General features: G+C 36.6%; 2 protein-coding genes across 6 annotated transcripts; one reads left to right on the plus strand and one right to left on the minus strand.

Moving 5' to 3' along the window:
- Positions 1-29: 29 nt before the first annotated feature.
- LOC128855764 (histone deacetylase 11) lies at positions 30-2,083 on the plus strand. The gene is made up of 5 exons (XM_054090931.1): positions 30-520; positions 589-699; positions 763-1,229; positions 1,398-1,506; positions 1,568-2,083. The coding sequence occupies exons 1-5, from the start codon at positions 284-286 to the stop codon at positions 1,721-1,723; spliced, it is 1,080 nt and encodes a 359-aa protein (XP_053946906.1). The 5' UTR covers positions 30-283; the 3' UTR covers positions 1,724-2,083.
- A 3,509-nt stretch (positions 2,084-5,592) lies between these two features.
- Positions 5,593-12,188, minus strand: LOC128855766 (nicastrin). Of its 5 annotated transcripts, none has more exons than XR_008453761.1 (8): positions 11,997-12,188; positions 11,602-11,703; positions 10,786-11,505; positions 9,896-10,703; positions 9,621-9,832; positions 7,429-7,639; positions 6,488-6,937; positions 5,593-6,099 (listed from the first exon to the last, which is right to left on the minus strand). XR_008453761.1 is itself a non-coding variant. In XM_054090934.1 (7 exons), exons 1-7 carry the CDS (start codon positions 12,064-12,066, stop codon positions 6,913-6,915), a joined length of 2,145 nt encoding a protein of 714 aa, XP_053946909.1. In that variant the 5' UTR covers positions 12,067-12,188; the 3' UTR covers positions 5,593-6,912. The 5 variants fall into 5 exon arrangements, 3 of the variants coding, with proteins under 3 accessions (XP_053946909.1, XP_053946910.1, XP_053946908.1); XR_008453760.1 differs by having other exon boundaries at positions 5,593-6,419; XM_054090934.1 differs by having other exon boundaries at positions 5,593-6,937; positions 11,602-11,700.
- Between the last annotated feature and the right edge of the window lie 1,014 nt (positions 12,189-13,202).

A 13,202-nucleotide genomic window follows, 5' to 3' on the forward strand; every position in this document is an offset into this window, starting at 1 on the left:
TTCTATAAATTACATCCGGGCCGCACACAATTTTAATTTAATTTTCGCAGAATTAGAAATAACGAAGCGGAAATTTGCTTTTAAACTAGCTGTACTGTTACGTGTGGTGTGTTCAGTGCGCGCGGTCACTAAATTGATAATGGTGGGCCTTTTTTGACGTTTCATATTTTTACAAACTTCAGTTATTGAACCGTCAAACCGTCGCAGAAGTATGCAATCAGATGTTTTAGTTGTTTGATTATTTTGTGCCATAATTTGTATAAAATCATGTATACGACATAGAATGAAGCGTTTCACAGAAAAAGTGCATCATGAGCAGCAAAAAGAAGTGGTGTGGGTGATGCGCGATGAAGATGATAGGCAAAAAGAGCAACTGCCAGGGAAGCGGAAATCAAATGCGGAAGAGGAAGATGCAACTTTTAAACTACCAATTGTTTACTCAAATAGATATGGCGTCAAATTTTGTGGGATGGAAAAACTGCATCCGTTCGATGCCGCTAAAGGGGCACATGTACTGAAAGTAAGTGCATACCATACCTATTTTAAGTTTTGTTTTAAATCAATAAATTACAAATACACTTTACTCAGTTCTTATTGCAAAGCGAAGTATTGTGGCCGGGACAATTTTATGAACCAGCTGAGATTACAAAGGCAGAGCTACAAAAAGTGCATACACGCAAATATTTACGCGGCTTAAAGGTGCAATATTCTAATAAGACTTTTGATTGTGCTTGTATTAATTTCATTATTATTACTATTAAGTGGAGTTTGAATGCAGCCAAAATATCCGAAATCCCTTTACTAGTTTTCGTGCCTAATACATTTGTGCAGCGCGGCTACTTGCGTCCCATGCGTTTTCAAACTGCTGGTTCTATATTAGCTGGTAGCTTGGCCTTGCGCTACGGTTGGGCTATTAATTTGGGTGGTGGATTTCATCATTGCTGTGCTTATAAAGGCGGCGGTTTCTGTCCCTATGCTGACATTACTTTGTTAGTCACAAAAACATTGGAGGAGGAGCATGATGTCGAGACAGCAATGATTGTTGACTTGGATGCGCATCAGGGAAATGGACACGAACGTGATTTTTACGAAAATGACAAAGTTTTCATATTGGATATGTACAATGCGGCAATATATCCACGCGATCACGAAGCGAAATTGGCTATACGTTGTGCAGTGGAGCTAAGGCCACGCACTGCGGATGAGACTTACTTGAAGAAATTGAAAAGGTATGTATGTGCATGTGTGCGAGAGTAGTTCATATAAATGCGGGTTTGTAAATCATTATTATTTCGCTGATTATTTGTAACATTGAAAATATGAGTTTCTCTAGTAGTTTTAATGCGCCACCTTTTATAAGTTTCTTGAAATTAACTTATTGCATTACGTCACGACAGGTCGCTGAAACATTCTTTGAATGAGTTTCGTCCCGATTTATTGGTATATAATGCTGGCACCGATGTTCTTATGGGCGATCCACTAGGACTACTCTCTATCACGCCCGAGGTATGTGTATATAATCGGAAATCGTTTGATTTTTCTGCTTACTTTTATGTAACCACTGTAGGGCGTCATGGAGCGTGATCAATTTGTTTTTGCCACTTGTCGTGAGCAACGCATTCCAATTGTTATGCTACTTAGCGGCGGTTATTTGAAGTCGTCAGCAAAAGTTATTGCCGAATCTATTATAAACTTGAAAGCTAAAGGTCTGCTTGTCTGCTGAATGACTTGCTTTGCGCCATTTAGAGTGATGAATTAATATGGATTAGAGGCTTAGTATTAATGAAACCAAAGTCTTTCAACATTTGCAACTTGTGCATTAGCGTCGAAAGCTCGATAAACTGCAAATCTATTACACTACTTCAATGGCATATTACGAAGTAAAATAGATATGGATAAAATTCATTAAGTGTTCCTGCAGATTAGTGTATTTACAAAATTTGCTTAGATGTGCTGTATCCATATTTTTAATATTTATCGATATACACAACGCTGTAACTGATTGTAACTAAATTTTGTGATGTAATATTAGAAATGCAACTTTACATTCCATTAATAAAAAGAAATTATTTATGAAATAATAATAAAAAAATAAAATAAAAAATAAGAAAACCATAAATAAAAAGTTCTGCTCGTTTTTTTTGTATTTGTTTGTTGACTTATAGAAAGTTTTTTCTAATAGCGGTCACCCCTCGGCAGGCAATGGAAAGTCTTCGAGTGTATTTCTGCCATGAAAAAGCTCCTCATAAAAAATTATGTGCCGTTCTGAGTCGACTTAAAGCCTTAGGCCCCACCATTTGTGGAACAATATCAAGATGCACGCCACAAACCGGAGAAGAAACTCGCACTTTATCAGAGGCCAATTATTTTTATTTTTTTTTAGTAAGTACTTCCGCAAGCTATATTTGAAAGGCATCGGATTCAGGTTGTGAAAATGTACATAAATAAAAAGATGCTCTATGATATCTTGATTTAAACGGCTTGTCAGCATGTATTCCATATCGTTTTGACGCTAGACATACCGAGTAAGTTCTTGCTCATAAGCAAACCCGTTTGAAAACGAAATGTTTCCCCAAAAGTTTTACTTTTTCTCCACTTTTACTCAAAATTTCTAGGTTTAAGGGAGCCGATTTGTCAATAGGCTAGTTATCAAGACGAATCTATTAAAGGTGGTGTTGGTGAATCAGCTGAGTTGTTTTTTATTCTTTCGCCGGGTCCACGTGGCTGTCAGCTCAGAATGAAACAAGGCGAAATCATTATTTGCTTTCTAGTTTCTCAATACTTTCCTTTGACAATAAAACGTACAGAACAGTATTGTTGGTCTAGTGCCACCACTTTAAAGATTTTTATCAGAAATAGGCTTTGCATTCTAAAGAAAAAAGTGCGTAGTACAGATAACAGAAGTGAAACTCTCAAGGCAGACAAAGAAAGAGGGAGAGACCCGAGAGAGAATGAGAGCGAGAGAGAGAGACCCGAGGGAGAATGAGAGAGAGACCCGAGAGAGAATGAGAGAGAGAGAGAGACGGAGAGAAAGAATATATATCTAAATAAATTCACAACATTTGCAGAGAATTCAAATAGACACAATTTACAAAAAACGGAGAAGGGTCGACCGGTGTAGGTAAACGCCGGACACAAACCGTGGCACCAACGCGCACTACTCCAAGTGTTTATCACTCGCACAAACGCAGCGATTCCAGGACCGCAGCAACGGTACAAATTACCGCAATACAGTAGGTTCTGTTTTTATGCGGCTTTTTTTAATGCGGTTTTGAAATAGTGCGGTTTTTTTTTAATTACAAAATGCATGTCGACCTATCGGGAATTGTACATATAAACAAGATTCTAAACCAGCTAAGCAAAAACTCATCGCAGATTACATCAGAAATGCTAACCCTACAAGTATGGAACCGCCTGCATAACTATCTAGATCAGACGTGTACCTTTCCTCAAGTGACGAAAGTGATTTTACGCCAAATCCTAAACGAACGCACAACATGTGGGTATTGTCCGATTCTATTTCTGACTTAAATTTATTTTTCGATTCTGACGTTTCTTAAATAAAGATATAATTTTCAAAAATACAATATTTTGTTTATGCGATTTTATTTAATTATTTCAGATTCATGCGGTCTATGGAACGTATCTATAGTTATAATATGGGACTAGTGCCCTTTTTTATGCGATTTTATTACATTATTTCAGATTTATGCGGTTTTAGCACTTTTGAAACGTATCTATAGTTTTACTATAGAACTAGTAGCTTTTTTTATGCTGTTTTTTATTATGCTGCTTCTTGCGGAACGTATCTACCGCATAAAAACAGAACCTATTGTACAATACCAATAAATCCGAGTCCCCGAAAAAATTAGGACCAAAAAACGCTCCAAACAATAGGCACCAAGATAATATAACGCCAAAAAGTAGGCACCAAAAATATATTTCCTACAAGTTTGCAGCAACAAAGAACCGCCAGAAAGTAGGCAGTGTTATTTCTTACTAGAAATTAGCAACCACAAGGAAAAACTCGGGAAAAATAGCCTCAAGCGTATCTAAGATATATTTAAGCTATATCTCTCCCTCTCCTTTTCCTCTACGTTATATATTTTTTCTCTCTCGCGTAACGAAAATGCCCAAAACGTTGCATGACCTTGAAATTTTACTCTCCATTCTCGTTCGTCCATCGACGCCTAAGAAGTTTCGCTTCAAAAAATCGAAATTTTTGATAAAAAAAATTCTCAGGCACGAGCTTTTTATGTTGTTCAAAAGCAATATAAATTTTATTGAAATTTACCAAGGGTTTTTAAGATGCAGTGCTCAAAGCATAGCCCAGTTCAAAAAACATGTTGTTGTTGTTGTTGAGGTGGTTGAACATTTCTGAACTGAAATGCTCCTAATTAGTGATCAGCACCGTTTTACTATCACTATCTCATGTGATGATGATGTTTTTTTTTTTTCCAAGTCAGATCCATTTAGTGAGGTCCAATTATAGCAGCAAATCCTTTATCTCGATGTCTGAGATCTCCTTCATTTGCTGTAGGAAAGGCTTACCGAAGGATCGTAGTCGTGCCCTGGTTAGTCCCGGACATTCACATAAATAGTGGAAAAGCCTTTGGATTTTGTATGACGGCCATGTGTTTTTTGTTGTAATACATGTAAGCATTTGCTTCCATCTTCTTTCGGCTAAAGCATGATAGTGTGAAGCAATGGATGCTTTTAGTGTGTTCAGTGGGGTGGAGACTGCCATGTCTAGTGTCGATCCCTTTCTTGCTGGCTCATCCGCTATCTCATTGCCTCGTATGTTCCTATGACCGGGAACACATATCAGAGTAATTTCAAGCCAATGGCTGAGCAGTTTCAGCTCCTCTACACTGTAGGACCAGTTTGGATGAAATGTAGTTGGAGTCTAAGGCCTTAATAGCTGCTTGACTGTCTGAGAAGATAGCTACTCTTGCACCAACTTCCTTGTAGAGTTCTAGGTTCTGATCGCTAAAAGTTCTGCCTGGAACACGGTGGCATAATCAGGAAGACGAATTGATTGAGATAGGTTGAGTGGCTCCGAATGGAAGCCAGCTCCCACACCACAGTTCATCTTAGAACCATCGGTATAAATTTCGATATCGTGTCTTCCAATCACCTCTCCTTTGCTCCACACGGTTCTCGGTGGAAAACGTACCGTAAAGCCTTTCTTGAAGTTGAGGTCGGGGACTGTGTAGTCTGATCCGTTTTTGAGCAGCGAGGTTCCCTGTAGGAGAATCTTACTGTGACCGTACGACCTTGTTGTCCAGCCAAAAAACATAGTTTTGAGAAAAACGTATTTAAAGTTTTTGTTTTTGTTTATTTTCGCCCGAGCGCCCTTTTGTTAATTGTTGAATAACACGAAAAGCATTTGTCGCGTTCACTTCAAATTTTCACACAATATTTTTAAGATATTATACTTTAAGAAAATGAAATTTCTTGAAAATTCTGACTACACCTAACCCCTTAATTTCATCTTTGTTAGAATATGAGTTAATCACGCTCACATCTCGTTTCAAACCCGCTTTGTGTTTTTTCTTCAATATTTTTATTTATAAAAAATGAAATCATCGGTTATTAATATTTTGACTTTATTATGTATTCTAGTAAATGTCTGTATACAATATTATTGTTCATACAAGAAACATACATATTTGCATTAATGCATTTCAAAAGAATTTCAAAAACACACTCGAAACTTACTTGACAAACTGCGTTTGTTTCTGCGAAATTACGTTTTTACACGCATTTATAAATAAATGAATGACACTTTCGTAACATTCGCTGAATAAAAATAATTTTTTTTTCCATAAAGCACTTATAATTACGATATTTTTGTTTTTCTTATATTTATATATATACAAAAAATAGTATATAACTTTGACTTACTGTCTATAGAATAGTAAATTTAGAAATATATAATTTATTTGAAAAATAAGAAAGTAATTGCTATAAGTAAACTTTACAATTTATAAGTAAACCAGAGTATCGTTAAAATTTATTTGATTAATTTTTTTAATATTCATACACAATTATTTGCCAATACTGCGATTGCTTAACTATAATGCACTATACGAATATCTGGAAACATATTGAGTAATACAAAGTTAATTAGTAATGAAATTGAATATCAACTTGTCTTTTATAGCATATATTAGTATGTACCAATGTGTTATTGAGTTAAAAAATGAGATTACAAAACGAATTGCATGAAGATGTCGCATGGGTATATGACACACACAAAGTCCACATTATTGATGATTAAAAATTTAGTACTTATTACGTTTGCGCTAAACAATTAGTTCAAAATGTATGCAAAGCAAGAATTTATAGTAAGACGCTTTTAAATGGCGAGTGCAATCAATCCAAGGAACACCCTTAAACTCGTGTCTGCAGTACTACTACAATAGCATATTTACGGATTGTATTTATAATTTCATTTTATTTATTATTTTTGTTTTTTTTTTACCTTAGTTTAACTACTTTATTTTATGGTATCGTGGTTTTTATTTTGGTAAAAATGTAACAACTTGGCAGCAGTCTTTAAGTGTAGTACGTACGGCAACTGGAGTGTGTGCGTCTCTGTTTGCATCAGCTTGTGTCGAGTTGTACATATATTTTGTTACCAATTAACGAGTGCTCTAGTGTATGCTGATTGTGAACTATTTTATAACGGTTAGTTGAAACAGACGGTGTGTTGGTGGAGAATGGTTTTCGTGTGGCTGATGATTATGAAGATATTGGATGAGTAGACAGTACAATTATTGTTTTGTTGTTGTTGTTGAGTGTGTATGTTGTATATTTTGGCATTTCCAATTAAATTTTAATTAGAGAGAGACGGTCCTGTCATTTATGTTTACAACACATTGTTTTGTATTATTATTATTATTATTATTAACAAGCAGTTGGAGCGGTTAACCTAGAAGAAGGCAACAAATGTTACTTCGCTGTTTACATATATAGAACTTTTAAAATACGTATACATATATTTATATAAATGGATATACACAATGCATGCCAGTTTCGATGACAACCACTTAGTGAACATCCCTGTATGACATATTTGCACAAAAAATGCTGACAGTTGCGAATTCCTGCATAACACGCATGCAAACGATCTAACATACTGAACATACTGCACATAACTGAATATACAAAATTTCATAATGTATTATACGTAACGGAACTTGAAAATGTGATATTGTTGAAATTTGATAACTTTCACTTTGATTAGGACTGAGTTTTCCAAAAATTTTCGCTAGTAAAAACCTCGGCCTAAGTTAGCATATTTCAACAATATTTAACACATTTCAATACAAACTTTAAACTGTGTGTATGTGTGATTGGTTGTGAGTTTTAAACATGCCGAATGAGCTGTTATTCCCGAGAAGCAATGCTAAAACTACTTACGCATCGGAACTTGTCGTTGCGCCTTCGAAAAGCACTTCCGAGCGACTGCTAATGATGTAAACCAAACAAAACGATATTATCAGCACAACAATGCCAATGGAGAGTGTGATGATTTCATGTATTCTGGACGGCCGTAGGAACATGCGTGCACTGAACTGTGTCCAAGTCGACTCAGTCCAGGTTGAGTATTCACCAGATTTCCAATCATAGTCTAGCGTAGAAAATATTTAGTTATGTTATTAGTGGGTTATAGAATATGAAATAATTTACTATAAATTTAAAAAAAATTATAATAATAATACTTATACTGCCATAAGTTCTGTTACAAGTTAAGACCGTTATAGATATGAAATTATAATATTTTTTTTTTATTGAAGTTAGCTTTTTTTAATCATGTAAATATTAAAAAAAAAATGTATTTTCATAAGGAATGACCACCATTTGCTTCGAACGATTAGCCTTTTTAGCTATTGCAGCACGCACGGTTTCCTGCAACGTTCGGCTCGAACCGAAATTTTTTGAGACCCTCCAAATTTCTGTGAGGTCCTCGACAGGCCATGTTCTGAATTCTGACCACAATCTATAGTCCAGGAATATTGTTTTTAGCCACTGCTGGGTTGTTTTTGCTTTATGGACTCGAGCGGAATATTGCTGGCAGATCCGACGCTCTCCAGGACAGAAAGTACTGCTCAACTGCTTCACCGCGCCTTCTTAGACATCCTTCTGGTACACTTTGCCCTGGCATTAACCCATTTTTCGCAAAAATTAAGAGATGCATCACCTTTACAAGACACTTTGCCCCCAAACCATTAAGGAGGCCACGCTGAATCCTTGGAAGAACATTTTTGCGTCTTTACAAGTTTCAGCATAGATTTTGTAAAGTCGGTTTACTGACGATAGTTTAACGTGACAACGTCATAAGAAAATACTGATGTAATGGTTGCAATTTTCAAAACAAAATTTTACTTTTATTAGTTTGATAGATATTTTGTATGAATATAGAGAAGGAGGTAAATGGAATCGCAATGGAATAGGTCAAATTACATTTACACAAACGTGAAAAATTACGAAACAGTTATCAAACTCATGAAAGGTACATATGTTCAATTTGGATTGTGCATCAGACGTTAATAAGTCATCAACACTAAGAGGCAGCATCCTCGATTTGACTTTTTCAAGACACATTACATTCGAAACACCCCCTTTCATTTCCTACTTTCCCTATCATCATCCTATTCTCAACAGAGAAATGGTTCATTACCATGCACACAGGAAGAAGGCATATGCAAATGCAAATATGTGAATTTATATACATATGCGCATATACATACATACATATATATGCTCACTCAAGTAGGAGAGAGCCAGATGTCGAACGTTGCTGAATGCGGGGGCCGATTGTGCTCTTTGTCGTTCGCTTCGCGCTCTCGCTTGCAGTTCAAGCAAGGTAACGCCGCATGAGCAAGATAACGACGCATGAGCAAGATAACGACGCATGAGTAAGATAACGACACATTTCTTCGTGTGTGCAGCCGGCTAAATCGAATTATAAGACGTTATCATGACAAAACTTCTTTAACAGTGAACATTTTCTCATCTATGAAAAGAATATTTTCATGGCCGTTGACTACGCTAGCAAAGAAGCTGCTTGCATCTGTCGAGCATAATTTTCTTCGCGCGCGTTGTCAAAAGATGACCAGTTGAGCTACGGAAGGCTTTCATGTGGAGATCATCTCTAATTAGTCTTGATGTGGAGCTGGTCGATACACTCAATTTCCTGGACATGATTTTCTGCTTTCTTCTTACTCGCAGACAGCTTTTATGGTTGCACTGAGGAGGACCACTTCTTTTTCTGTCTGTCACTTCCGATGTTTAGGACAAACGATTGATCGTGCGGTAAACAAACATTCGCGAAATTTAAAGTTCTTTCAGTAATTTGTAAATCTCACTTGGACTTTTACCACACTTCTTAATTGCAATCACTGCAATGGGATTTTCCTTAGCTCCCCACTCCATTCTTAACAATCGAAATTTGCCACGAAGCAGTATAATTTATGAGTAGAAAATGCATACGAACAAAAACAAAAATAACTACACTTTTTTCTGCGAATTTGTTCTCGCCGTATGCATTGTAAAATTTGTCACAGAATTTATGGCAAGACTAAATATATGCAAGTAGTTTGTTTACTTACTCTCGATTAAAAATGCGGGACTCAAGGCGGGGCTATAGTTATGCGTAGTCCGTCGACATTCGCCTACACCTTTTTGACCGGTAATCCATTGTAGCGGTAATGGTTTACAATTTGCTTCGGTAATATCTGGTTCTTCCGATGACAACAATAAGCCGAGTAAGCGATAAGTCCAACCGGCAGACTCGGCCGGGCTGCCAGCAACACTGATATAACTGCAAATAGTAGAAGTGTAATGATGTGTCCACATATAATAAAATTTTACATTCGCGATTTACCGCATTGGTGGAAATGGCAAGCCAGGCAGGCTATTCACAGGCGAAGCGTCTTTGAAAAGCCGACAATCAGACGCTTGTAGAAAACAATGCAAAATCTCATCCACTAACAAAGGACTCGCATATTGCTTATCTGTACGCTCTTGACTTAAGAGTAATTGTGCCAATGTCAATGCCACACTTGTTGACACATTGCGTATCTTCATTTGTAATGAATCGGCAGTGAAAAAGCGTAGTGCCTCCTCTGTGGACATGAGCTTAGTGTAGTTTTGTTCAGTGTAGTTACCGTAGGTGAAGTTCACGTTTGCCGCATTGTCATAGATGGAGTGATAGTATCTATTCTGCGGCTTCGCGTTTAATATAAATGCAGGGAATGTTTGTATTTTACGTAAGAATGATTGTGCTGAAGTAGGCGGCAAACTTTTGCCCACATTTAACTCAAATTGTATATTGAAATTTTGTCCATGCGAACTCAAAAGCATTGCGAATGCCTTCACTTCATCGGTTGCATTTAATGCATGCACATTTATTGTCGAGATATCATCTAATGAGCCAATATCGATCATTAATTCAACATTTTCGAAAGAGATCGGTGCTGTTTGGGTTGAGCTTAAGGGGAACTCTAAATTTTCCATATCATAGACTAATCGTTGTGAGCCGATATAATCGTACGATTCGCCATTAAATATAACAAAGAGTATATTGCTTTTCGTGGTTAAATCCGCATAGTTCTTTGGAAGGTATTGTTTTAAAGTTGCCGCTAAACTCATTAATGTCGCATAACCCATTAACGAATCCATAGCACCCAGACCTAAAAATTATTTAATTAATAGATTTGTATTGCTTATATTTGATGTATCTAAACGTACTCGAGCAGATTTTATATTACTCACCTAATCCTTCAAACATTGACGTAGTATCCATTCTACAACTGATTAAAATAAATTTTTCACTTGGGTCAACTTTGCGTACTTGAGAACTCTCTTCGGACACTGTACTTCCTACAAAGTTACGTGGGTAAAGTGTGCCATAAACATTGCTGCCCTCTAAGGGATCGCAGAACTTAGTGGGCCCCAAATTGTTGATGAAATTCGTTCGACGCATGCAAACTTCTGAATTAACCGCAGCCGACATAAATGTAGTTACTTCTACAGCGCAAAGACTTCGTGTAGCATGTCCTTCGTAATCGAAATTGTTAAATTTGTCAAAACATGACTTCAGCTTATAGACCTCCTCTTCGTCTGCTATGTAATATATGGGGAAGGGGAAGTCTTCATGTAGCAGTCCAGTACCCCAAGGATTCCACGAATTCGCCGCATTTTGCGTATCGCATGTCGCTGTTTCCTTGCTGCCAGGCAATAATAAGCCACTATATTGATTTGGGCATGTAAGTTCATGTGAGAATTGAATCATCTTATCGACATCGTTGATGAGCAACACTACAGATATATTATTTTTGCCTTCGTTCTTCAAACGCAGCATATTTTGGCGTGTGAAGAGGCGAGGTGGTATCATTGGTGCATATGGAGGCGCAGGTGGGTTTCGCAGTAAAAATTCAAAATCTTCTACAACTTGTATTAGATGCAGCGCACCAACGGAGCCGAATTGTTTTGCTGTTGCAGGAAATAAACGAAGATTAGTATATATGCACAATTAGGTGTGCGTGTGTATGTATGTGTATGCACACAGAAATCAAAATATTAACTCACAAGAGCAACCTGTCTGATGCGTGCCATTGAGGCGTCTGAAACAGCTGGCACCGCTAATGCTTGTGTATATTTGGTCGCGTGTTCGCTGACTGTCGCCGGCTACTTGATGCAGTGATGGAGAGATGAAGTATGCACAAAATATATGAAAATATATCAATATTTATGAGTCACTGATAACAATCAACTGGAGCAGCAGGAAAATCAAACTATCAAAAGTTGATTTTACTGCTGAGGACTTTTTCGCAATGCCCGCAACACAAGCGCAATATGGTTAAACGAAAAATATTGATGTTATTAGACAAATGTAAAGAGTATTAAATTTACTCCAAATCTAAAACGTCCACAGTGCAATGGAATGACACACGTCTGCGGTTATGGGGGCGTTAGCGACTTACCCAATACGCCGTTCAAGCCGATCAGTTGCAGGATTAGCAAAGAAATTCTCGTTTTTAACTGAAGCCACATTATTCGCTGTAGCCTGCTAAATTTTTAATGAAGTCTTAAATTTGTGTATAAAAGAATGCAACTTTATCTGCTGCAGCTGATGACCGTTTTCGTTTGCGATTAATGCTACGCGGTGTGTTCAGTGTATGCTACATTTATCCAAAAGTATGTTAAGTGAGTTGAAACAACATTAACCCGTGCAGGGACAAAGGTGAAATAGCAACTGTATGAAAAACATATATTTTTTTATTATAATGAAATTATACGGCTTTCGAAACCTATGCAATGTGAAAAAAAACGAAAATAGTATTGGGTAAATTTTTTTTTATTATTATTATTATTATTTATTAGAATAATATAAAATATTACTCAAACTTGAAAACAAAAAGAGAGCACACTAGCTGCTTGGGCATTCTGTTTTTTATTAATAATATGTTTTTCAACAAAATAAACAATTTGCAAATATATAAATATTAGTTCTTGGGCGGATAAAAGATGCTAGGAGGGATAGAAATTGGGACCATCGCAATAGCATAGACCTGGCTACTGTATAAAATTGTTTTTAATTTAAATTTTGAAGCTTTTACCAAGGATTTTTTTAACTATACTTTAAATGGCAGGATGTAAATCCATAAAATGTCTGGATATTCCACTTTGTTTTAATTTCTTTATCATAAAACTGAAATGTTACTGTTGTTGTAGCAGCATAAACATTCCTCATATGTAAATGTACGGTGAATGCTGCTGGAATGACAGTCCTTGAACAGACTGTGGTGGGAACGATAAACTGTAATCGTTCGTTCCGTTATTAAGGCGGCTTATTTTTCTCTGTACCGTTACTACGGTAGTTTCTTTACTCATTTACACAATTTACACGTTTACACTTTTGGTTTATTCCAACTTTACTCCTTAGATCTATGCGACCTTCTTATCGAGGGGCCATTTTGCGATTGTGCCAAGAATTCAAGTCTGAAGTAGCGCACAAAGAAGTATTAATAACTTGATATGTGACATTTAAAGAATGTAAAAATCAGGGATTAAATTGCTCCGCTATTTCCTAGTTTTCATTTTTGTTCACGCTATTGCTTTGAACTTGAACAGATATGTACATAAGTAGTGAAGCACTTAGTGGGAAACACGGGGTTAACTGTTTTGCT

This window comes from Anastrepha ludens, chromosome 2, assembly GCF_028408465.1.
Source record: "Anastrepha ludens isolate Willacy chromosome 2, idAnaLude1.1, whole genome shotgun sequence".
NCBI classification, from domain to species: domain Eukaryota; kingdom Metazoa; phylum Arthropoda; class Insecta; order Diptera; family Tephritidae; genus Anastrepha; species Anastrepha ludens.

Bases quoted from the DNA above. Each gene is read 5' to 3' on its own strand.
- LOC128855764 (XM_054090931.1), top strand. From the start codon at position 284: ATGAAGCGTTTCACAGAAAAAGTGCATCATGAGCAGCAAAAAGAAGTG. The intron at 521-588 runs GTAAGTGCATAC...CACTTTACTCAG, and splicing joins AAGGGGCACATGTACTGAAA to TTCTTATTGCAAAGCGAAGT. The intron at 1,507-1,567 runs GTATGTGTATAT...TAACCACTGTAG, and splicing joins TACTCTCTATCACGCCCGAG to GGCGTCATGGAGCGTGATCA.
- LOC128855766 (XM_054090933.1), bottom strand. From the start codon at position 12,066: ATGTGGCTTCAGTTAAAAACGAGAATTTCTTTGCTAATCCTGCAACTG. The intron at 9,833-9,895 runs GTAAATCGCGAA...TACTATTTGCAG, and splicing joins TTGCCATTTCCACCAATGCG to TTATATCAGTGTTGCTGGCA. The intron at 6,938-7,428 runs GTAAGTAGTTTT...GCCTTCTTCTAG, and splicing joins GCAACGACAAGTTCCGATGC to GTTAACCGCTCCAACTGCTT.